Source organism: Hyla sarda, chromosome 4, assembly GCF_029499605.1.
Source record: "Hyla sarda isolate aHylSar1 chromosome 4, aHylSar1.hap1, whole genome shotgun sequence".
Taxonomy (NCBI): Eukaryota; Metazoa; Chordata; class Amphibia; order Anura; family Hylidae; genus Hyla; species Hyla sarda.
This window is the reverse complement of record NC_079192.1, coordinates 132,965,491-132,988,570: the sequence shown is the minus strand read 5'-3', so window position 1 is coordinate 132,988,570 and position 23,080 is coordinate 132,965,491. Positions and strand designations below refer to the sequence as shown.

Here is a 23,080-nt window from a genome sequence, read left to right as displayed (position 1 = left end):
AAGTGTGCCGGGCCAAGGAGAGCTTGCGAAGGGTGCGAACCAGGGGGCATAGGGGGCCTGGAGGAGCAAGTGTGCCGGGCCAAGGAGAGCCTGCGAAGGGTGCGGAACAAGGGGGGCATAGGGGGCCTAGAGGAGCAAGTGTGCCGGGCCAAGGAGAGCCTGCAAAGGGTGCGAACCAGGGGGGCATAGGGGGCCTGGAGGAGCAAGTGTGCCGGGCCAAGGAGAGCCTGCGAAGGGTGCGGAACAAGGGGGGCATAGGGGGCCTAGAGGAGCAAGTGTGCCGGGCCAAGGAGAGCCTGCAAAGGGTGCGAACCAGGGGGGCATAGGGGGCCTGGAGGAGCAAGTGTGCCGGGCCAAGGAGAGCCTGCGAAGGGTGCGGAACAAGGGGGGCATAGGGGGCCTAGAGGAGCAAGTGTGCCGAGCCAAGGAGAGCCTGCGAAGGGTGCGAACCAGGGGGGCATAGGGGGCCTAGAGGAGCAAGTGTGCCGGGCCAAGGAGAGCCTGCGAAGGGTGTGAACCAGGGGGACATAGGGGGTCTGGAGGAGCAAGTGTGCCGGGCCAAGGAGAGCCTGCGAAGGGTGCGAACCAGGGGGGCATAGGGGGCCTGGAGGAGCAAGTGTGCCGGGCCAAGGAGAGCCTGCGAAGGGTGCGAATCAGGGGGGCATAGGGGGCCTAGAGGAGCAAGTGTGCAGAGCCAAGGAGAGCCTGCGAAGGGTGCGAACCAGGGGGGCATAGGGGGCCTGGAGGAGCAAGTGTGCCGGGCCAAGGAGAGCCTGCGAAGGGTGCGAACCAGGGGGGCATGGGGGGCTTGGAGGAGCAAGTGTGCCGGGCCAAGGATAGCCTGCAAAGGGTGCCAACCAGGGGGGCATAGGGGGCCTGGAGGAGCAAGTGTGCCAGGCCAAGGAGAGCCTGCGAAGGGTGCCAACCAGGGGGGCATAGGGGGCCTGGAGGAGCAAGTGTGCCGGGCCAAGGAGAGCCTGCGAAGGGTGCGGAACAAGGGGGGCATAGGGGCCCTGGAGGAGCAAGTGTGCCAGGCCAAGGAGAGCCTGCGAAGGGTGCGAACCAGGGGGGCATAGGGGTCCTGGAGGAGCAAGTGTGCCGGGCCAAGGAGAGCCTGCGAAGGGTGCGAACCAGGGGGGCATAGGGGGCCTGGAGGAGCAAGTGGGCCAAGGAGAGCCTGCGAAGGGTGTGGAACAAGGGGGGCATAGGGGGCCTGGAGGAGCAAGTGGGCCAAGGAGAGCCTGCGAAGGGTGCGGAACAAGGGGGGCATTGGGGGCCTGGAGGAGCAAGTGTGCCGGGCCAAGGAGAGCCTGCGAAGGGTCCGGAACCAGGGGGGCATAGGGGGCCTGGTGGGAGCAAGTGTCCGGGCCAAGGAGAGCCTGCGAAGGGTGCGGAACAAGGGGGGCATAGGGGGCCTGGAGGAGCAAGTGTCCGGGCCAAGGAGAGCCTACGAAGGGTGCGGAACCAGTGGGGTATGGGGGGAGCAAATGTGAAGGGCCAAGGAGAGCCTGCGAAGGGTGCAGAACGAGGGGGGATAGTGGGCCTGGTGGGAGCAAATGTGCCGGGCCAAGGAGAGCCTGCGAAGGGTGCAGAACCAGGGGGGCATAGGGGGCCTGGAGAAGCAAGTGTGCCGGGCCAAGGAGAGCCTGCGAAGGGTCCGGAACCAGGGGGGCATAGGGGGCCTGGTTGGAGCAAGTGTCCGGGTCAAGGAGAGCCTGCGAAGGGTGCGGAACAAGGGGGGCATAGGGGGCCTGGAGGAGCAAGTGTCCGGGCCAAGGAGAGCCTATGGGGGGAGCAAATGTGAAGGGCCAAGGAGAGCCTGCGAAGGGTGCAGAACGAGGGGGGATAGTGGTCCTGGTGGGAGCAAATGTGCCGGGCCAAGGAGAGCTTGCGAAGGGTGCGGAACCAGGGGGGCATGGGGGTCCTGGTGGGAGCAAGTAGGCTAAGGAGAGCCTGCGAAGGGTGCGGAACCAGGGGGGGCATAAGGGGCCTGGTGGGAGCAAGTGTGCCAGACCAAGGAGAGCCTGCGAAGGGTGCGGAACCAGGGGGGCATAGGGGGCCTTGTTGGAGCGCGTGTGATGGACCAAGGAAAACCTGTGGAGGGTGCGGAATCAGGGGGGCATAGGGGGAGCAAATGTGAAGGACCGAGGAGAGCCTGCGAAGGGTGCGGAACCAGGGGGGCATAGGGGGCCTGGTGGGAGCAAGTGTGTGGGGCCAAGGAGAGCCTGCGAAGGGGGCTGAACCAGGGGGGCATAGGGGGCCTGGTGGGAGCAAATATGCTGGGCCAAGGAGAGCCTGCGAAGGGTGCTGAACCAGGGGGGCATAGGGGGCCTGGTGGGAGCAAGTGTGCTGGGCCAAGGAGAGCCTGCGAAGGGTGCTGAACCAGGGGGGCATAGGGGGCTTGGAGGAACAAGTGTGCCAGGCCAAGGAGAGCCTGCGAAGGGTGCGGAACCCAGGGGGCATAGGGGGAGAAAATGTGAAGGACCAAGGAGAGCCTGCCAAGGGTGCGGAACCAGGGGGGCATAGGGGGCCTTGTGGGAGCAAGTGTGATGGACCAAGGAGAGCCTGCCAAGGGTGCGGAACCGGGGGGGGCATGGAGGAGCAAGTGTGCCGGGCCAAGGAGAATCTGCGAAGGGTGCGGAACCAGCGGGGCATAGGAGGAGCAAATGTGAAGGACCAAGGAGAGCCTGAGAAGGGTGCAGGGGGGGGGGGGGGGGGAATAGTGGGCCTGGTGGGAGCAAATGTGACGACCAAGGAGAGTTTGCGAAGGGTGCGGAACATGGGAGGGCCTGGTGGGAGCAAATGTGGCGGACCAAGGAGAGCCTGTGCAGGGTGCAGAACCGAGGGGGCATAGGGGGCCTGGAGGAGCAAGTGTGCTGGGTCAAGGAGAGCCTGCGACGGGTGTGTAACCAGGGAGGCATAGGGGGCCTGGTGGGAGCAAATGTGACGACCAAGGAGAGCCTGAAAAGGGTGCGGAACCAGGAAGGCGTAGGGGGAGCAAATGTGAAGGACCAAGGAGAGCCTGCGAAGGGTGCGGAACATGGGGGGCCTGGTGGGAGCAAAGGTGACAGACCAAGGAGAGACTGCAGAGGGTGTGGAGCCTGGGGGGAAGCAAGTGTGCCTGGCTAAGGAGAGTGTGGGAGCCTGGGGGAGCAAGTGTACTAGGCCAAGGGGAGGGTGCAGAACCAAGGGGCCTGGGGAAGCAAGTGTGCTGGACTAAGGAGAGCCTGCCAAGTGTGCGGAACCAGGGGGGGCATGGGGGGTCTGGTGGCAGCAAGTTTGCCGGTCCAAGTAGAGCCTGCGAAGGGTGCAGAACCATGTGGACATGGGGTAGCAAGTGGAATATGGTGTTCAGTTTTGGGCACCTTTTATTAAAAGGGATGTCCAGGATCAGTAAAGGGTACAGATGTACACAACTAAATAATTAAAGGGGTATTCCAGGCAAAAACTTTTTTATATATATCAACTGGCTCCGGAAAGTTAAACCGATTTGTAAATTACTTCTATTAAAAAATCTTAATCCTTCCAATAGTTATTAGCTTCTGAAGTTTTCTGTCTAACTGCTCAATGATGATGTCATGTCCCGGGAGCTGTGCATGATGGGAGAATATCCCCATAGGAGCTGGATAGCTCCCGGGACTTGAGTCATCAGAAAGCAGTTAGACAGAAAACAGAAACTCAACTTCAGAAGCTAATAACTATTGGAAGGATTAAGATTTTTTAATAGAAGTCATTTACAAATCTGTTTAACTTTCCGGAGCCAGTTGAGAGAGAGAGAGATATTTTGGCCTGGAATACCCCTTTAAGGGCATGGAAAATCCTAGTTCTGGGGGAAGGATCAGGAGAATTAAATTTATCTTGAAAAGAGACAATAACGCTTTAAGATTTAGGAAATACAGCATTTTTTGTGTAGATTTTAATAATCTGTAAATTTTAATACCGTATATACTCGAGTATAGGCCGAGTTTTTCAGCACGATTTTTCGTGCTGAAAACACCCCCCTCGGCTTATACTCGAGTGAACTCCCCCACCCGCAGTGGTCTTCAACCTGCGGACCTCCAGAGGTTTCAAAACTACAACTCCCAGCAAGCCCGGGCAGCCATCGGCTGTCCGGGCTTGCTGGGAGTTGTAGTTTTGAAACCTCCGGAGGTCCGCAGGTTGAAGACCACTGCGGCCTTCAACATCATCCAGCCCCCTCTCACCCCCTTTAGTTCTGAGTACTCACCTCCGCTCGGCGCTGGTCCGGTCCTGCAGGACTGTCCGGTGAGGAGGTGGTCCGGTGGGATAGTGTTCCGGGCTGCTATCTTCACCGGGGAGGCCTCTTCTAAGCGCTTCGGGCCCGGCCTCAGAATAGTCACGTTGCCGTGACAACGACGCAGAGGTGCGTTCATTGCCAACGTAATTCTGCGTCATTGTCAAGGCAACGCCTCTATTCCGGGCCGGAAGCGCGGAGAAGAGGCGCCCCCGGTGAAGATAGCAGCCCGGACCACCTCCTCACCGGACCACCTCCTCACCGGACAGCCCTGCAGGACCGGACCAGCGCCGAGCGGAGGTGAGTACTCAGAACTAAAGGGGGTGAGAGGGGGCTGGATGATGTTGAAGGCCGCAGTGGTCTTCAACCTGCGGACCTCCGGAGGTTTCAAAACTACAACTCCCAGCAAGCCCGGACAGCCGATGGCTGCCCGGGCTTGCTGGGAGTTGTAGTTTTGAAACCTCTGGAGGTCCGCAGGTTGAAGACCACTGAGGGCGAATGATGAGAAGAGGATGATGAAGGGGGGGTGTGGGGATGATGAAGGGGGGTGGGGATGATGAAGGGGGGGTGTGGGATGATAAGGGGATGATGAAGGGGGGATGTGTGGGATGATAAGGGGATGATGAAGGGGGGATGTGCGGGATGATAAGGGGATGATAAGGGGATGATGAAGGGGGGATGTGTGGGATGATGACAAGGGGATGATGAAGGGGGGATGTGTGGGATGATAAGGGGATGATGAAGGGGGGATGTGTGGGATAAGAGGATGATGAAGGGGGGATGTGTGGGATGATGACAAGGGGATGATGATGAGGATGTTAATGACGGGTCTGGATGATGACAGGGGGGGATGAGGTATTTCCCACCCTAGGCTTATACTCGAGTCAATAACTTTTCCTGGGATTTTGGGTTGAAATTAGGGGTCTCGGCTTATACTCGGGTCGGCTTATACTCGAGTATATACGGTAATCGGGCGATGTCCGGCATTAACCCTTTACTAAAATGGAAGGAACCTAATCCTGGCTAGTTCAGTGGGCTGATCCGAACCCCCCCTGCTGAATTTGCTGAGAGGACGGCGGGAGGTCCCTTTACCTGGCTATAGCACTGATCAATGCTGTGCCATGCCATTGTATTCAACAGTGTATGTAATCTAATGATTACATGTTATAGTCTCCTATGGGGACTAAAAATAAGTATAAAAAGGTTAATGTAAAATAACCCCATCCAAAATAAAAGTTTGAATCCCCATCCCTTTTCCCATTTTTTTTAAAGTAAAATAATGTAAACAAAAATAAATATGATGTTGCGTAAATGTCCAAACTATTAAAATTATAAAGTTAATTAAACCGCACAGTCAATGGTGTATACATAAACAAATACCAAAGTCCAGAATTGCGGAATTTTGGTCACTTCATATATCATAAAAGAATGTGATCAAAAAGTCCCATCATAACAAAATGGCACCGATATAAACTACAGATCATGGCACAAAAAATTAGCCCTCATATACAGAAAAAAAAGCTATAGGGGTCAAAAGAGGACCATTTTAAGCATACTCATTTTTGTACAGTTTTATAATTTTTAACCCCTTAAGGACCAAGGACGTCCTTGGTCCTGCTCCCCTGATATAACGCGGGGTTACACGGTAACCCCGCATCACATCACGGCGGGCCCGGCGTCATAGTGAATCCGGGACCCGCCGCTAATAGCGCGCAGCGCCGATCGCGGCGCCGCGCGCTCAGAGCGGCTAAAACCGAAAGTGAAAGCTGCCGGTTAACTCAGTGGGCTGTTTGGGATAGCCGCGGCGAAATCGCGGCATCCCGAACAGCTTACAGGACAGCGGGAGGGCCCCTACCTGCCTCCTCGCTGTCCGATCGCCGAATGACTGCTCAGTGCCTGAGATCCAGGCATGAGCAGTCAAGCGGCAGAATCGTCGATCACTGGTTTCCTATGAGAAACCAGTGATCAATGATAATGATCAGTGTGTGCAGTGTTATAGGTCCCTATGGGAGCTATAACACTGCAAAAAAAAGTGAATGAATATCATTTAACCCCTCCCCTATTAAAAGTTTGAATCACCCCCCTTTTCCCATAAAAAAAAAACAGTTTAAATAAAAATAAACATATGTGGTATCACCGCGTGCGGAAATGTCCGAATTATAAAAATATATCATTAATTAAACCGCTCGGTCAGTGGCGTGCGCGCAAAAAAATTCCAAAGTCCAAAATGGTGCATTTTGGGTCACTTTTTATATCATTTAAAAATTTATAAAAAGCGATCAATAAGTCCTATCAATGCAAAAATGGTACCGTTAAAAACCAGATCACGGCGCAAAAAATGAGCCCTCATACCGCCCTATACACGGAAAAATAAAAAAGTTATAGGGGTCAGAAGATGACAATTTTAAACGTATTAATTTTCCTGCATGTAGTTATGATTTTTTCCAGAAATACAACAAAATCAAACCCATATAAGCAGGGAATCATTTTAATCGTATGTACTACAGAATAAAGATAAGGTGTAATTTTTACCGAAAAATGTACTACGAAGAAATGGAAGCCCCCAAAAGTTACAAAACTGCGTTTTTTTTTTTTCAATTTTGTTGCACAATGATTTTTTTTTCCGTTTCACCTTAGAGTTTTGGGCAAAATGACTGACGTCATTACAAAGTAGAATTGGTGGCGCAAAAAATTAGCCATCATATGGATTTTTAGGTGCAAAATTAAGAGTTCTGATTTTTTAAAGGCAAGGAGCAAAAAAACGAAAATGCAAAAACGGAAAAACCCCCGGTCCTTAAGGGGTTAAAGTAAAGGAAGACAAAACCTATACAAATTTTGTATCATTTTATTCATATGGACCTGCAAAATTTTGATAATTTTAACCAAAAAATGCACTGTGTAGAAACGGAAGCCCAAAAAAATTATAAAGTGTTTTTTTTTCCCCCCCTTCAGTTTTCTCCCCACAAAATGTTTTGTTTCACCCATAGGGGACTATTCATAGCAATACCATGATTGCTAATACTGATCTGTTCTATGTATAGGACATAGAACAGATCAGTGTTTTCGGTCATCTCCTGCTCTGGTCTGCTCGATCACAGACCAGAGCAGGAGACGCCGGGAGCCAGACGGAGGCAGGATAGGGGACCTCCGTGCGGCGTTATGAATGATCGGATCCCCGCAGCAGCGCTGCGGGCGATCCGATCATTCATTCAAATCGCGAACTGCCGCAGATGCCGGGATCTGTATTGATCCCGGCACCTGAGGGGTTAATGGCGGACGCCCGCGAGATCGCGGGCGTCGGCCATTGCCGGCGGGTCCCTGACTGCGATCAGCAGCCGGGATCAGCCGCGCATGACACGGGCATCGCTCCGATGCCCGCGGTTATGCATTGGATGTAAATGTACGTCCTGGTGCGTTAAGTACCACCTCACCAGGACGTACATTTACGTCCTGCGTCCTTAAGGGGTTAAGGTATATGTGCATGTGTTGTTGATCTAGGAAACATGCTCAGGAGCTGAGCACTCTTCATAGCCGGTTGTTCCTGGCTGATATCAGCAGCCAGAGATAGACGCTTGGCTAAGGCTATACATCATGATCAGAGTGATGTCCAGCATTAACCATTTGGACACCACGATCAATGATGATCCCTGTGCCAAAATTGCATTGCTAATTGTTCAGTGGAGCCAATAGGACGCCACAATTTCTCCACGGTGGTCCCGGATTAGCTGACAGGATGGCTGGAGGTCCCTTACCTGGCTATGTGTTGTCCGATCTTTGCATTAACTGTGCTGGCAGCCTGTACAAGTGGAGCGCCAATAACACTGGATGATGATGTGCCATAGCACAGCATTGTTTAGTGTATGCAATGGGGACTAAAAAAATTGTGAAGACATTTTTAATAAATGTGATTAAGCCCCTTCCCCAATAAGTTTAAATCATCCTGTTTTGCCATTTCTCTAATAAAATAATGTAAACAAAAAGAAACAAGATATGTCCAAGCTATTAAAATAACGTTAACAAAACCTCATGGTGAATTGTTTAAATGTTTTTTTTTTGGTCACTTCGTATACTAGAAAAAAAGACTGTAATTGTAAGGACCTACAGGATAAAGATAGCATGCCATTTTACAAAAAAAAAGGAATTAATAGAAACGAAAGCCACAAAATGTATTTAGTTTTTCCAAAGTTTTTGTAAAATTAGTCCTTTTTTATTTTTTAATTTAATTTTTAATTTTTTGGGGGGGAAATTTAAGAGTGAAGTAGTTTTATAACCTTTTTAAATGATTTCATTGTTAGATGTTGGTCTAAACATTTTACTCACAAGAGCAAAATTAAAACCAGTTTACTATTTTTTTTTATTTTTATTTTTTCTCAGAATCACCCGCACAAGGCAGTATCACTGGTTTGTGCGGGTGACTATTCTAACAGTTTTCCTTTTAAAGGAGTAGTCCTGTCTCTTTGGTGCCATTTTCACTGGGATGCCAGCATATAAATCAAACTGGACTTGTCCCCTGCCGCTCCCTCGTTGCACTGGTATCGCCGCTGCTGTCCTCCTGTGCTACTGCCTTCCTTGTAGCCAGTGGTCAATGCTTCACACTACTGATCACCAAATCGCCAGCTGCCTCGGCCAGTTATAGGCAGTGTGACGCATTGGCCACAGACAACCAGGAAGAGGACTGGAGTGCGATACCGAGGGAGGAGAGGCGGGTGAGTTCAGTTTGTTGTTTTATATGCCGGCGTCCGAAAAGTTCTTAAGGGAGAACTGTACTGAAAATGATTCCTTTTCCTCTGTGCCCCGGCTGCAAAAACTAAAAAACTTTAACTCCCCTTCCGACGTCGCCCCCCCCCCCCCCCCTTGTACCGTTATCGGTGTCCCAATCCTCTAGGGACGGTTTTCTTCTTGTTTAATGGGGATGATGAGTCAAACTGTGCTCTTCGTATCGCCGTCTGCAGCGATGTCCCGCCTCAGCCGTTGATAGGCTGAGCGCACTGTCATGTAAGGAGCCCCGGCAGCAGGGAGACTGCAGGGCCCAGGCTCCTTACATGAAAGTGCGGTCAGCCTATATCCGGCCAAGGCGGGACATTGCTGTGGCCTGCGATACGCTGAGCGCAGTATGGCTCTCCATCAGCAGGAAGAAGTCCGGCTCCGGAGGACCGGAACAAGCGACATTGGCGCAACGGGGGAACATCGGAAGGAGAGTTAAGGTTTTTTCTTTTGTTTTGTTTTTTGCAGCCCGGGCACAGACTAAATGGACATTTTCAGTACAGTTCTCCTTAACCCTTTAAGGACAAGGGGTTTTTCCATTTTTGCATTTTCGTTTTTTGCTCCTTGCCTTTAAAAAATCATAACTCTTTCAATTTTGCACCTAAAAATCCATATGATTGCTTATTTTTTGCGCCACCAATTCTACTTTGTAATGATGTCAGTCATTTTGCCCAAAAATCGACGGTGAAACGGAAAAGAAAATCATTGTGCGACAAAATTGAAAAAAAAAAAACGCAGTTTTGTAACTTTTGGGGGCTTCCGTTTCTACCTGGTACATTTTTCGGTAAAAATGACACCTTATCTTTATTCTGTAGGTCCATACAATTAAAATTATACCCTACATATATCGGTTTGATTTTGTCGTACTTCTTGAAAAAATCATAACTACATGCAGGAAAATGTATACGTTTAAAGTTGTCATTTTCTGACCCCTATAACGTTTTTATTTTTGCGCCTATGGGGCGGTATGAGGGCTAATTTTTTGCGCCGTGATCTGAAGTTTTTAACTGTACCATTTGTGCATTGATAGGACTTATTGATCGCTTTTTATTCATTTTTAAATTATATAAAAAGTGACCAAAAATGCACTATTTTGGACTTTGGAACTTTTTGGCGCGTACGCCATTGACCGTGTGGTTTAAATAATGATATATTTTTATAATTCTGACATTTCCACACGTGGCGATACCATATATGTTTATTTTTATTTACACTTTTTTTTTTTTATGGGAAAAGGGGGGTGATTCAAACTTTTAATATGGAAGGGGTTAAATGATCTTCACTTTTTTTTTCCACTTTTTTTTTTTGCAGTGTTATAGCTCCCATAGGGACCTATAACACTGCACACACTGATCTTCATCATTGATCACTGGTTTCTCATAGGAAACCAGTGATCGATGCTTCTGCCGCTTGACTGCTCATGCCTGGATCTCAGGCACTGAGCAATCATTCGGCGATCGGACAGCGAGGAGGCAGGTAGGGACCCTCCGGCTGTCCTGCAAGCTGTCCGGGATGCCGCGATTTCACCGCGGCGATCCCGAACAGCCCACTGAGCTAACCGGCAGTTTTTACTTTCACTTTTAGCCGCATGGCTCAGCTCTGAGCGCGCGGCTAAAGGGTTAATAGCGCGCGGCGCCGCGCGATATTAGCGGCGGGTCCCGGCTTCACTATGACGCCAGGCCCGCCGTGATATGATGCGGGGTTACCGTGTAACTCCGCGTTATATCACGGGAGCAGGACCAAGGACGTACCGGTACGTCCTTGGTCCTTAAGGGGTTAAAGGCCAGGCCAATCTTTTTTTATAAATTTTTTTTGTATTATAATTATTATTATTATTTTTTATTTTTTTTTGTGGGAGTTTTGTTTTTTCCCCTTTGCCTTCTTATACCCATAACACTTTTTTTTCAATTTTTCACCTTCAGGCTCATATGAGGGCTTGTTTTTTAATTAACATATTTTAATAGTTTGGACATTTACCCATGCGGCGATACCACATGCTTATGTTTATTTTTTTCATTATTATAAAATTATTAAAGAATAATTTTATTAGAGAATTCACATTTATTAACTTTTTTAACTTTTTTGTTTTTTTTAGTCCCTATAGGAAACTATTAGATGGAATCTTTAGATTGCAAACACTGAACAATTCTATTCCATATAATAGCATTGATCAGTGTAATCAGCGCTCCATTGCTCCAGCCTGCCATGGAGGAGTGCAGAGGAGGAAGGTAAGGGCCCTCCTGCTGTCCTCTGAGCTGATCAGGACCTCGCGTTTTTGCCGTGGGTGCCCCAATCAACTACCAGCAGTAGATTTTTGCCTATTTAGACACCTCAATCAATTTTAATCGCAATATTAATCAGGCCAATGTCTGACATTAGCCATGGGTCCTGGCTGCTGATAGCAGCCGGTGCCGAATGGATATGAAGCGGGCTCAGATAGATGAATGCTAAGGCCGGTCTGAGAGGACAGACACAATTAACTACTGTAATACCAACAAGATGAAGCCCAGCCTCAGCCAAACTAAACTGAAACCTTTCCCTGCAGCGCCCCTTAAAAATTGTCTTCTCAATATTTAAATTGTCTTCAAGTGAGACTGGAGAATGTACAAAGATTCTCAGATATTCCTTACTTCTTTTTTTGTTTTTTCCTTTTCTGGGAAAATTTTACAATCTGCTTTCCCCCCCCCCCCCCCAACTTTATTTTTTTCCAGGCCTTCCCATCTCTATGCATTACAAGTGCAAATTAGCCATATCCCTTTGAACACTCATTTGCTGCATGTACATTGACCACAAAATGCATGTTATTAATTTGTTAATATGGAATACAATATATATGACAGATCCCTGAAGCATCAGAAGAATAATACAAGCCATCCATGCGTCTAACTTAGCTGTTGGCATTACAAAATAAGTTCCTTACAAATATATGGAGTTGTGAATAACTCCATGTAATAGCTTTGGCTTTGTGTCTATTTTTAGTTTTAAAATCATCTTTCCTGTTTTAGGATACCAAAATGCACACAGTAACAATTCAGTATTGAGCTGTAGTAGCAAACATATGGGGGAACATAGGGGGCACATAGCGACCAATTAGATGGTTAACTTTTTCTTCTGCACAAGTTTTGATGAATCTACCCCATGGAGTCTACTTAATATACAGTACATGTAGAATAAGGTCATAGCAGTACAAGTAGTAAGTATCCTTGTGCAGGTACAGCAGTACATTGTGCATCATAGGATGAAAGCATTATGGTCCATGAAGAATACAGTACATCTAGCACATGTACTTGGCAATACAGAACATGTAGCACATGTAATTGACAGTACATGTAGCACAGGTAGAGAGCAGTACAGTACATGTAGCACAGGTAGAGAGCAGTACAGTACATGTAGCACAGGTAGAGAGCAGTACAGTACATGTAGTACAGGTAGAGAGCAGTACAGTACATGTAGCACAGGTAGAGAGCAGTACAGTACATGTAGTACAGGTAGAGAGCAGTACAGTACATGTAGTACAAGTAGAGAGCAGTACAGTACATGTAGCACAGGTAGAGAGCAGTACAGTACATGTAGCACAGGTAGAGAGCAGTACAGTACATGTAGCACAGGTAGAGAGCAGTACAGTACAGGTAGAGAGCAGTACGGTACATGTAGCACAGGTAGAGAGCAGTACAGTACATGTAGCACAGGTAGAGAGCAGTACAGTACATGTAGCACAGGTAGAGAGCAGTACAGTACATGTAGCACAGGTAGAGAGCAGTACAGTACATGTAGCACAGGTAGAGAGCAGTACGGTACATGTAGCACAGGTAGAGAGCAGTACGGTACATGTAGCACAGGTAGAGAGCAGTACGGTACATGTAGCACAGGTAGAGAGCAGTACAGTACATGTAGCACAGGTAGAGAGCAGTACGGTACATGTAGCACAGGTAGAGAGCAGTACAGTACATGTAGTACAGGTAGAGAGCAGTACAGTACATGTAGCACAGGTAGAGAGCAGTACAGTACAAGTGGCACAGGTAGAGAGCAGTGCAGTACATGTAGCACAGGTAGAGAGCTGTACAGTACATGTAGCACAGGTAGAGAGCAGTACAGTACATGTAGTACAAGTAGAGAGCAGTACAGTACATGTCGCATAGGTTGAGAGCAGTACAGTACATGTAGTACAAGTAGAGAGCAGTACGGTACATGTAGCACAGGTAGAGAGCAGTACGGTACATGTAGCACAGGTAGAGAGCAGTACGGTACATGTAGCACAGGTAGAGAGCAGTACGGTACATGTAGCACAGGTAGAGAGCAGTACGGTACATGTAGCACAGGTAGAGAGCAGTGCGGTACATGTAGCACAGGTAGAGAGCAGTGCGGTACATGTAGCTCAGGTAGAGAGCTGTACAGTACATGTAGCACAGGTAGAGAGCAGTGCAGTACATGTAGCACAGGTAGAGAGCAGTACGGTACATGTAGCTCAGGTAGAGAGCAGTACGGTACATGTAGCACAGGTAGAGAGCAGAACGGTACATGTAGCTCAGGTAGAGAGCAGTACGGTACATGTAGCACAGGTAGAGAGCAGTACGGTACATGTAGCACAGGTAGAGAGCAGTACGGTACATGTAGCTCAGGTAGAGAGCAGTGCGGTACATGTAGCTCAGGTAGAGAGCAGTGCGGTACATGTAGCACAGGTAGAGAGCAGTGTGGTACATGTAGCTCAGGTAGAGAGCTGTACAGTACATGTAGCACAGGTAGAGAGCAGTGCGGTACATGTAGCACAGGTAGAGAGCAGTACGGTACATGTAGCTCAGGTAGAGAGCAGTACGGTACATGTAGCACAGGTAGAGAGCAGTGCGGTACATGTAGCACAGGTAGAGAGCAGTGCGGTACATGTAGCTCAGGTAGAGAGCTGTACGGTACATGTAGCACAGGTAGAGAGCAGTACGGTACATGTAGCACAGGTAGAGAGCAGTACGGTACATGTAGCTCAGGTAGAGAGCAGTACGGTACATGTAGCTCAGGTAGAGAGCAGTACGGTACATGTAGCTCAGGTAGAGAGCAGTACGGTACATGTAGCACAGGTAGAGAGCAGTACGGTACATGTAGCACAGGTAGAGAGCAGTACGGTACATGTAGCACAGGTAGAGAGCAGTACGGTACATGTAGCTCAGGTAGAGAGCAGTACGGTACATGTAGCACAGGTAGAGAGAAGTGCGGTACATGTAGCACAGGTAGAGAGCAGTACAGTACATGTAGCTCAGGTAGAGAGCAGTACGGTAGATGTAGCACAGGTAGAGAGCAGTACGGTACATGTAGCACAGGTAGAGAGCAGTGCGGTACATGTAGCACAGGTAGAGAGCAGTACGGTACATGTAGCTCAGGTAGAGAGCAGTACGGTACATGTAGCACAGGTAGAGAGCAGTACGGTACATGTAGCACAGGTAGAGAGCAGTACGGTACATGTAGCACAGGTAGAGAGCAGTACGGTACATGTAGCACAGGTAGAGAGCAGTACGGTACATGTAGCACAGGTAGAGAGCAGTACAGTATGTAAAGCAGTATCCTGTACTAGACAGCCAGTAGGTATATACACAGTAGTACAGTGAGGCTTACATGTGATTCAATACTTGGATACATAAATATATAAATAGTTATACCAGCGCTTCCTGTTTATATTGGATGTTTAGTGCTCAAAAGTACTGCTGCCAGGTATTTTTATGGATCCCTGTTAACTATAAAATGCTGTAAATTTAAAGATAAATAAATACCGGCGCTGACTGGGTCGTATAGTAAAAGGAATTAATTTGTTAAGAGAGTTAATTGGTAAAAAACTTGCTATTATGTTAGTAAAAGACAATATCTGCCCAATAGGTTAGTGATGGTTCAATTGCTGAATGTCACTGGCAAAAATGAAAAGAGGAGATGTGTATAAGGCTATTAACACTCACAAAATGAGAGAGCACATATGTTGTAGCATACGGTGTAATTACATACCCATCAGGCGGCAGAAATTGTCTGCTGCTGCTGCCCCTAGTCCGGATAATGCTTGTGCAGGTGTAGATGAGCAAGAGTTAAATCCTACAATAAATCCTATCTACAGTAGTAGTACAGTGACCCAGGAAAGGCCAATGTATTGATTCGCCTGTAGCTTCAGGGTTTGTTTTTCTCTGTGGGAAAGAAAAGTTAACTTACAACTTTCCCATAGAGTAATATTGAGCTCTCTTGGGTAGTACTAGCCTTGTGATGATATTCCCTTTTGTGAGACACATACGTTTCTGAGCTATTTACACTATTTATTTTATTTTTAGATTCTTCATCAGCACAAAAATGAAGATAAAATGATGTCTTTACTTAAAGTTTATGAACAAGAAGATGAAGCTTTTACGGAATTAGTTACTATGGCAACCCAGTTCCACCAATACTTACTGCAGCCTTTCAGAGATATGAGAGAGCTTGCAATATTATACAAGCTGGAAATACTGGTAGGGAATTACTACTTTTATCTGTTTTTAAGCTTTTTGTGTTGGGAATTCTCTAGGGCTTTGTTTACACAGTACTTTGAACCAATTATAGTCAAAGTGATTTATACTTGCAATTGTATCAGTCCAAATGCAGCCGGAGCTTATTGAATTTCAAATAAAAAATGCACGTTTCCTCTTATCTAGAAACAATCCCATCATCTTGGGGACGGGGTCTGAGAGACAGATGCTGCGTCACTGAGACAAATGCTTTTAGGGAAACCCGAGGGATTACAGAATATCATTCAGCTTCTTAATGATGATTGTCAGTCTATATTACACCTTGTGTCTAATTGAAGAACATTTTATCCAAAGGATAGGGGATAAGATGCCTGATCGCGAGGGTCCTGCCGCTGGGGACCCCCGTGATCTTGCACGCAGCAACCCAGTTAAAATCAGTCCCCGGAGCATGTTCGCTCCGGGTCTGATTACCGGCAACCACGGAGTGGCGGCGTGACGTCACGCTCCGCCCCTCAATGCAAGCCTATGGGAGGGGGCGTGAAAGCTGTCACGCCCCCTCCCATAGGCTTGCATTGAGGCGCGGAGCGTGATGTCACACGGGGGTGGAGCGTGACGTCACACGGGGGCGGAGGCGTGACGTCACACGCCGCCGGCCCCGTGGTCGCCGGTAATCAGACCCGGAGCGAACATGCTCCGGGGACTTATTTTAACTGGGGTGCTGCGTGCAAGATCACGGGGGTCCCCAGCAGTGGGACCCCCACAATCAGGCATCTTATCCCCTATCCTTTGGATAGGGTATAAGATGTCTAAGCGCCGGAGTACCCCTTTAAATTACTTAACCAGTTCCTGCTTATTTGGTGTGGTGAGAGAATGGCTTGTTAAGGTGGCCATACTCCTTCAGTAGCTGTCGACTTAACACTTGTTTGGCCACCAGTTATTAGTCCTGATTTCCCCATACACATGAACATTTGGTTCAGCTGAGCGTGTGTGTTTTCAATGGGGAGAAGGGAGAAAGTGGTTTCCAGACTTCTCTGATGGCAGCCTATCTCTAGAGAAAGCAACATGGTCACAGCAGCATTATGGGGGAGATTTATCAAAGGATTTAGACTGGTTTTTCTTGTCTAAATTTGTCACACAGAAAGTCGCAGTCTAAATATCTGCGACTTTTCTGCGACTTTTGCTCTAGAGGATTTTTAGAACATGATGCATTCTAGTCTATTTTAGACTGAAATGCATTGAAAAATGCCTTGGTGCTGAATTTATCAAAAGCGACTTTTCAGCGACAAGTCGCATCGGCTGAAAGTGCGCTGAAATGTCAGACCATGCTGGAGCAGGTTTTAAATATAGACTAAAGCATAGATCATGAAGTCTGTGCACAGAATTTATCAAGAGCTGTGCGCCATTTGATAATTTAGGCGCACAATAGACCAGCCTAACCCTCTGTAGTTTGGTCTATATTGCTGCGGGACATAGACAGCTTTGATAAATCTCCCCCTATGTGTTTGAGTAGAGTTGGGAGGTCTGCCAGTCCTGCTGAAATGGTTGGTTTTGGCTTATTTTCTCATGCTCCTTAATGTGAATGGGGCCCTTTAAAAGGGTACTCCACTGCCAAACTTTTTATTTATTTATTTATTTTTAAATCAACTGGTGCCAGAAAGTTAGACAGATTTTTAAATTACATATATTAAAAATCTTAATCCTTCAAGTACTTATCAGCTGCTGTATGATCAACAGGAAGTTTTCTTTTTGAATTTCCTTTCTGCCTTACCACAGTGCTCTCTGCTGACACCTCTGTCCATGGCAGGAACTGTCCAGGGCAGGATAGATTTTCTATGGGGATTTTCATCTACTCTGGACAGTTCCTAAAATGGACAGAGGTGTCAGCAGAGAGCACTGTGGTCAGACAGGAAATTCAAAAAGAAAAGAACTTACTATGGATCATAACAGCAGCTAAGCACTGGAAACATTAATAATTTTTAATAGAAGTAATTTACAAATCTGTTTAACTTTCTGGCACCAGTTGAAATTTTTTTTTTCCAGTGGAGTACCCCTTTAATGCTGTTCACTGTACCTACATGGTTCACTTTAACCTCTTAAGAACATTGGACATAAATGTACATCCTGGTTCCCTGATACTTAACGAACCAGAATGCATTAAGTACCAGTACCTGAGCAGCTTTCAGACTATGGAGTGAGCCCATGAGCTGACTGCTGCTATTAGGGATTATTGTGATCCCACTGTTATCTGTCATTAACCCCTGAAGCGCCAATTATTGTCTCCTTAGCCCCTTAACGACATAGGACGTAAATGTACGTCCTTGTGCCCTGGTACTTAACGCACCAGGACGTACATTTACATCCTGTACATAACCGCGAGCACCAGAGTGGTGATCGTGTCATGCCCAGCAGGTCCCGGCTGCTATCAGCAGCCAAGGACCCGCCAGTAATGGTGCACATCAGTGATCGTGCTGTGCGCCATTAACCCCTCAGATGCCGCGATCAATACAGATCACCGTATCTGCGGCATTGCACTGCCTCGGGGATCAGATCATCTTTAATGGCGAACGGAGGTCCCCTCACCTGCCTCCGTCCGTCTCCTTTGGTCTTCTGCTCTGGTCTGAGATCGAGCAGAGCAGAAGATTGCCAATAACACTGATCAGTGCTATGCCCTATGCATAGCACTGAACAGTAAAATAAATCAAATTATTGCTATGAATATTCCCCTATGGGGACTATTAACCCCTTAAGCATGCAGGGCGTACCGGTATGCCCCCGTTCCCGAGTCCTTAAGGACTGAGGGTGTATCTGTATGCCCTGATCCCGCTAAGGGGGTTTAAACCGTTTTCATGAGCAGAGAACGGGTTATACCCCGTGGGTCCCGGTTGCTACGGGCAGCCAAGACCCACGGCTAATGGCGGGCAATGCTCATGAGGCAGATGCCCGGCCTTAACCCTTTAGACGCCGTGATCAAAGTTGATTGCGGCGTCTAAACTGAAAGTGAAACGATCCCGCGGCATCTAGACCTAAATATGAAACTATTGTGACAGACTCGCGATGTCCCGATCAGCTTACTGGACAACGGGAGGGTCCTTGCCTGCCTCCTCGTCATCCAATCGGCGATCTACTGCTCCATGCCAGCGCAGCTGGTAACACTGACCAATGCTATGCTATGACATAGCATTGAACAGTGTATGCAATCAAAAGATTGCATGGTATAGCCCCCTAAGGTGACATATATAAATCACCCCCCTTTTCCTATTTTTTAAATAAAAGAATGTAATTTAAAAAAATCATATGTGGTACCGCCGTGTGTGTAAATATCCGAACTATTAAAATATAAGTTTAGCTAAACCACACGGTCGATGGTGTACACGTAAAAAAATACCAAAGTCCAAAATTTAGAATTTTTGGTCACTTCATATACCATAAAAATATTAATAAAAAATGATCAAAAGTCCCATCAAAACAAAAATGGTACCGCTAATAACTACAGACCACGGCGCAAAATATCAGCCCTCATATTGCCCCATATGTGGAAAAAGAAAAGTTATAGGGGTCAGAAGATGATAATTTTAAACATACTAATTTTGGTGCATGTAGTTATAATTTTATTTTGAAGTAGTAAAATAAATCCTACATAAATTGGGTATCCCTGTAACCGTATGGACCTACAGAATAAAGATAATGTGTTATTTTTACCGGAAAGTGCACTGCGTAGAAACAGAAGCCCTAAGAATTAGCAAAATGGCGTTTTTTTTCTTTTCATTTCACACCACAAATAAAAAAAATTCCGCCTCAGATTGTTATAAAACAAGCCATAATATGGCTCTTTAGGTGCAAAATTGAACGCGTTATGATTTTTAGAAGATGAGGAGGAAAAAAAAACAAAGTGCAAAAACGAAGATTGTTTTGAGTCCTTAAGGTGAAAATGTCCTTAAGGGATTAAATTGTAAAAAAAAAAAAAAAGTTAAAAAATGTGAAAAATCCCCTCCCCCAATAAAATGTAAACCTTTTTTCCATTTTACCCCCAGAAAGTGTAAAAAAAATAAATGAATAAACATATTTGGTTTCGCTGCATGCGTAAATGTCTGAACTATCAAAATATAATGTTAATGATCCCGTACGATGAACGGTGAAAAAAAGTCCATAATTGCTGCTTTTATATCCCCCCCCAAAAAAAAAAGTAAAAGTTTTATACATGCAAATAGGGTATATAAAAAAAAAAAAGTACAGATCACAGCGCAAAAAATGAGCCCTCACACAGCCGCTTATACGGAAATTTTAAGCACACTAATTTGGTGGAAAGGTTTGAGATTTTTAATAGAAAAGTATACAATCATCACTTTAATCATATTGAGGGGCATTTACTAATCTTTTACTATGTAGTCTGGTTTTTACCCTGTTTTTTTCTACTTCATTTTTGACTATGTGCGACAAATTTACTAAATTGTTGCACGGCATTAATAAATTTGGCACACATAGGCAAAAGTGGGAAATTTACTTAATGTAGTAGAAAAAATAGTCTGTTCCTTTTTCCTGCTGTCTGAATAGGTTTGGCTGCTGGTTTCCTTCTGGATCTTTTGTTTTTGAGTTTTTTTTTAGCTTTTTCACCACATCTAAATAATTCAATAACTACAGTGGTCCCTCAAGTTACAATATTAATTGGTTCCAGGAAAACCATTGTAAGTTGAAACCATTGTATGTTGAGACCATAACTCTATGGAAACGTGGTAATTGGTTCTAAAGGCACCAAAATGTCATCCAAAATAGGAAAAAGTGACAAAGAAAAATAAGTAGATAACTGATATAGATAAAGCAAATCCTTACATATAAAAGTAATAAAGATCTGCTGGGAGCTGTAAATCACTGTCTATGTCAGTGTTTCCCAAGCAGGGAGCCTCCAGCTGTTGCAAAACTATAACTCCCAGCATGCCTGGACAGCCAAAGGCTGTCCGGGCATGCTGGGAGTTGTAGTTTTGCAAAAGATGGGGCCACCCTGCTTGGCAAACACTGGTCTATGTAGAGGACAGGAGCTTCTTCAGGGGTCCTGTACAGTACAGGCAATGTCCCAAACAAGTAATGGAGTCGCCCTCACCTGGTGTCCAAAAGAGCAGCTAACCCTGATACAGGTAAAGTGTACAGAACATGTAATACCAGACACCAGTCAGTGCATACACTTCAGTAATACAGGGGTTTTACCAGTGAATGCCCATTTTGATTGGTTGGTTCTTCCAGCCATTGACACGTTTTACAGATCTGGACTGTCTGTAGCATTGTATGTTGAGTCTGGTTTCAACTTACGATGGTCCAGAAAAGACCATTGTATGTTGAAACTATTGTATGTTGAGGCCATTGTAAGTTGAGGGATCACTGTAAATTGTAGTCATGGCTCAGAAGTGGTAAACGGCGTTTAGTGTGTGTGTGTGTGTGTGTGTGTGTGTTTATGACATTTTTTTAACACAGTTTTTTTCTCCCTAAATGTACTTACACTTTTTTTTGGTTACTTCTTCTACAGATCTGTGTATCCTGTGGACTCCTTCGGATTCGGTGGACTACTTCGATGACCAGCGTTTTTCTTTGCTTGATGTTAATAAAATGGTTAACGAGGGCTTGTGGGGGAGTGTTTTTTGTAATAAATTTTTTTTAAAACCTGTTGTGTTTTATTTTTATTTTACTTTACTAGACAGGCTTAGTAGTGGAAGCTGTCTTATAGACTGAGTCCATTACTAAGCCGGGCTTAGCGTTAGCCACAAAAACAGCTAGCGCTAACCCCCAATTATTACCCCGGTACCCAACACCACAGGGGTGCCGGGAAGAGCCGGTACCAACAGGCCCGGAGCGTCAAAAATGGCGCTCCTGGGCCTAGGCGATAACAGGCTGGCGTTATTTAGGTTGGGGAGGGCCAGTAACAATGGTCCTCGCCCACCCTGGTAACGTCAGGCTGTTACTGTTTGGTTGGTATTTGGTTGAGAATAAAAATAGGGGGACCCTATGCGTTTTTTTAATATATTTAATTATTTATTTAAAAAAAAAAAAACGCATAGGGTCCCCCCTATTTTCATTCTCAGCCAAATACCAACCAAACAATAACAGCCTGACGTTCCCAGGGTGGGCGAGGACCATTGTTACTGGCCCTCCCCAGCCTAAATAACGCCAGCCTGTTACCGCCTAGGCCCAGGAGCGCCATTTTTGACGCTCCAGGCCTGTTGGTGCCGGCTCTTCCCGACACCCCTGTGGCGTTGGGTACCGGGGTAATAATAGGGGGTTAGCGCTAGCTGTTTTTGTGGCTAGCGCTAAGCCCAGGTTAGTAATGGACTCTGTCTATAAGACAGCTTCCACTACTAAGCCTGTCTAGTAAAGTAAGAAAAAAACACAACAGGTTTTAAAAAATTTTTATTACAAAAAACACTCCCCCACAAGCCCTCGTTAACCATTTTATTAAAATCAAACAAAGAAAAACGCTGGTCATCGAAGTAGTCCACCGAATCCGAAGGAGTCCACAGGATAAACGGATCTGAAATGAGAAGAAAACGAAAAAAATGGGTTAGTACATTTATTATCACCTGCTCACACATCTCCCGCCTCGCATGACTACAACTGCCAGCATGCTCTTACAGTAAGGACATGCTGGGAGTTGTAGTTGTGTGGTGCAGGAGATGTGTGGGCAAGTGACAAGCTTGTCCCCTGCCCCCAGCTGCAGGACTACAACTCCCAGCATGCCCTTACAGTAAGGTGGGGCGGAGGCCGGGCACAGTGTTTCCCAACCTGGGACTTGTAGTTTTGCAACATCTGGAGGCACCCTGGTTGGGAAACACTGTTTTAGGCCAGTGTTTCCCAACCAGGGTGCCTCCAGATGTTGCAAAACTACAAGCCCCAGCATGCCTGGACAGTCAAAGGCTGTCTAGGCATGCTGGGAGTTGTAGTTTTGCAACATCTGGAGGCAACCTGGCTGGGAAACACTGGCCTAAAACAGTGTTTACCAACCAAGGTGCCTCCAGATGTTGCAAAACTACAACACCCAGCATGCCCTGACAGCCAAAGCCTATGGCTCTCAGGGCAGGAGCCCGGGCTGACATTACAGTGCAGCCGCCCGGGGCTCCTCATACGGTCTCCCCGCTACCCCCCTTGTCTCCCGCCCGGGCTCCTCATACGGCCTCCCCGCTACCCCCCCCCCCTCCCCTTGTCTCCCGCCCGCGCCGCTCAGCTCCCGCTGCTACAAGACTACAACTCCCAGCGTGTCCCCACTGTAAGGCCATGCTGGGACTTGTAGTCTTGCAACAGCAGACAGATGGGAGTTGTGTGGCGCTGGCAGGTGAGAGGGGGGGGGGGGGGGGGAATATAAATCACTGTAGTGTCCCGGTAGCGCAGTGAGGGTAGCGGGGAGAAAGTATGTCGGAGCCCGGGCGGCAGTAGCTTTTCCTGCTCCATGTTGGAGCTGGAGTAAATTTAGTCAATTTTTATGGCCGTTGCGACAGTTTATTGCACAACTGCGACTGTCTCAGTTAATAAATTCCTGACCACTGCAAGTAAAAACTGAAAACTTGCGTAAATTAAGCGGGAATTTTTTTTTTTACTTTCTAGCTCTTGCTAGGGAAAG

General features: G+C 47.0%; 1 protein-coding gene across 1 annotated transcript in view; it reads left to right on the top strand.

The window, feature by feature from the left end:
• The window catches only part of WHAMM (WASP homolog associated with actin, golgi membranes and microtubules), a 77,963-nt gene that overhangs the window by 2,093 nt on the left and 52,790 nt on the right, over positions 1–23,080 (top strand). The window contains exon 2 of the mRNA XM_056572181.1: positions 15,313–15,486. Within this exon, the coding sequence (XP_056428156.1) occupies positions 15,313–15,486 (174 nt within the window). The remainder of the gene's footprint in view (positions 1–15,312; positions 15,487–23,080) is intronic.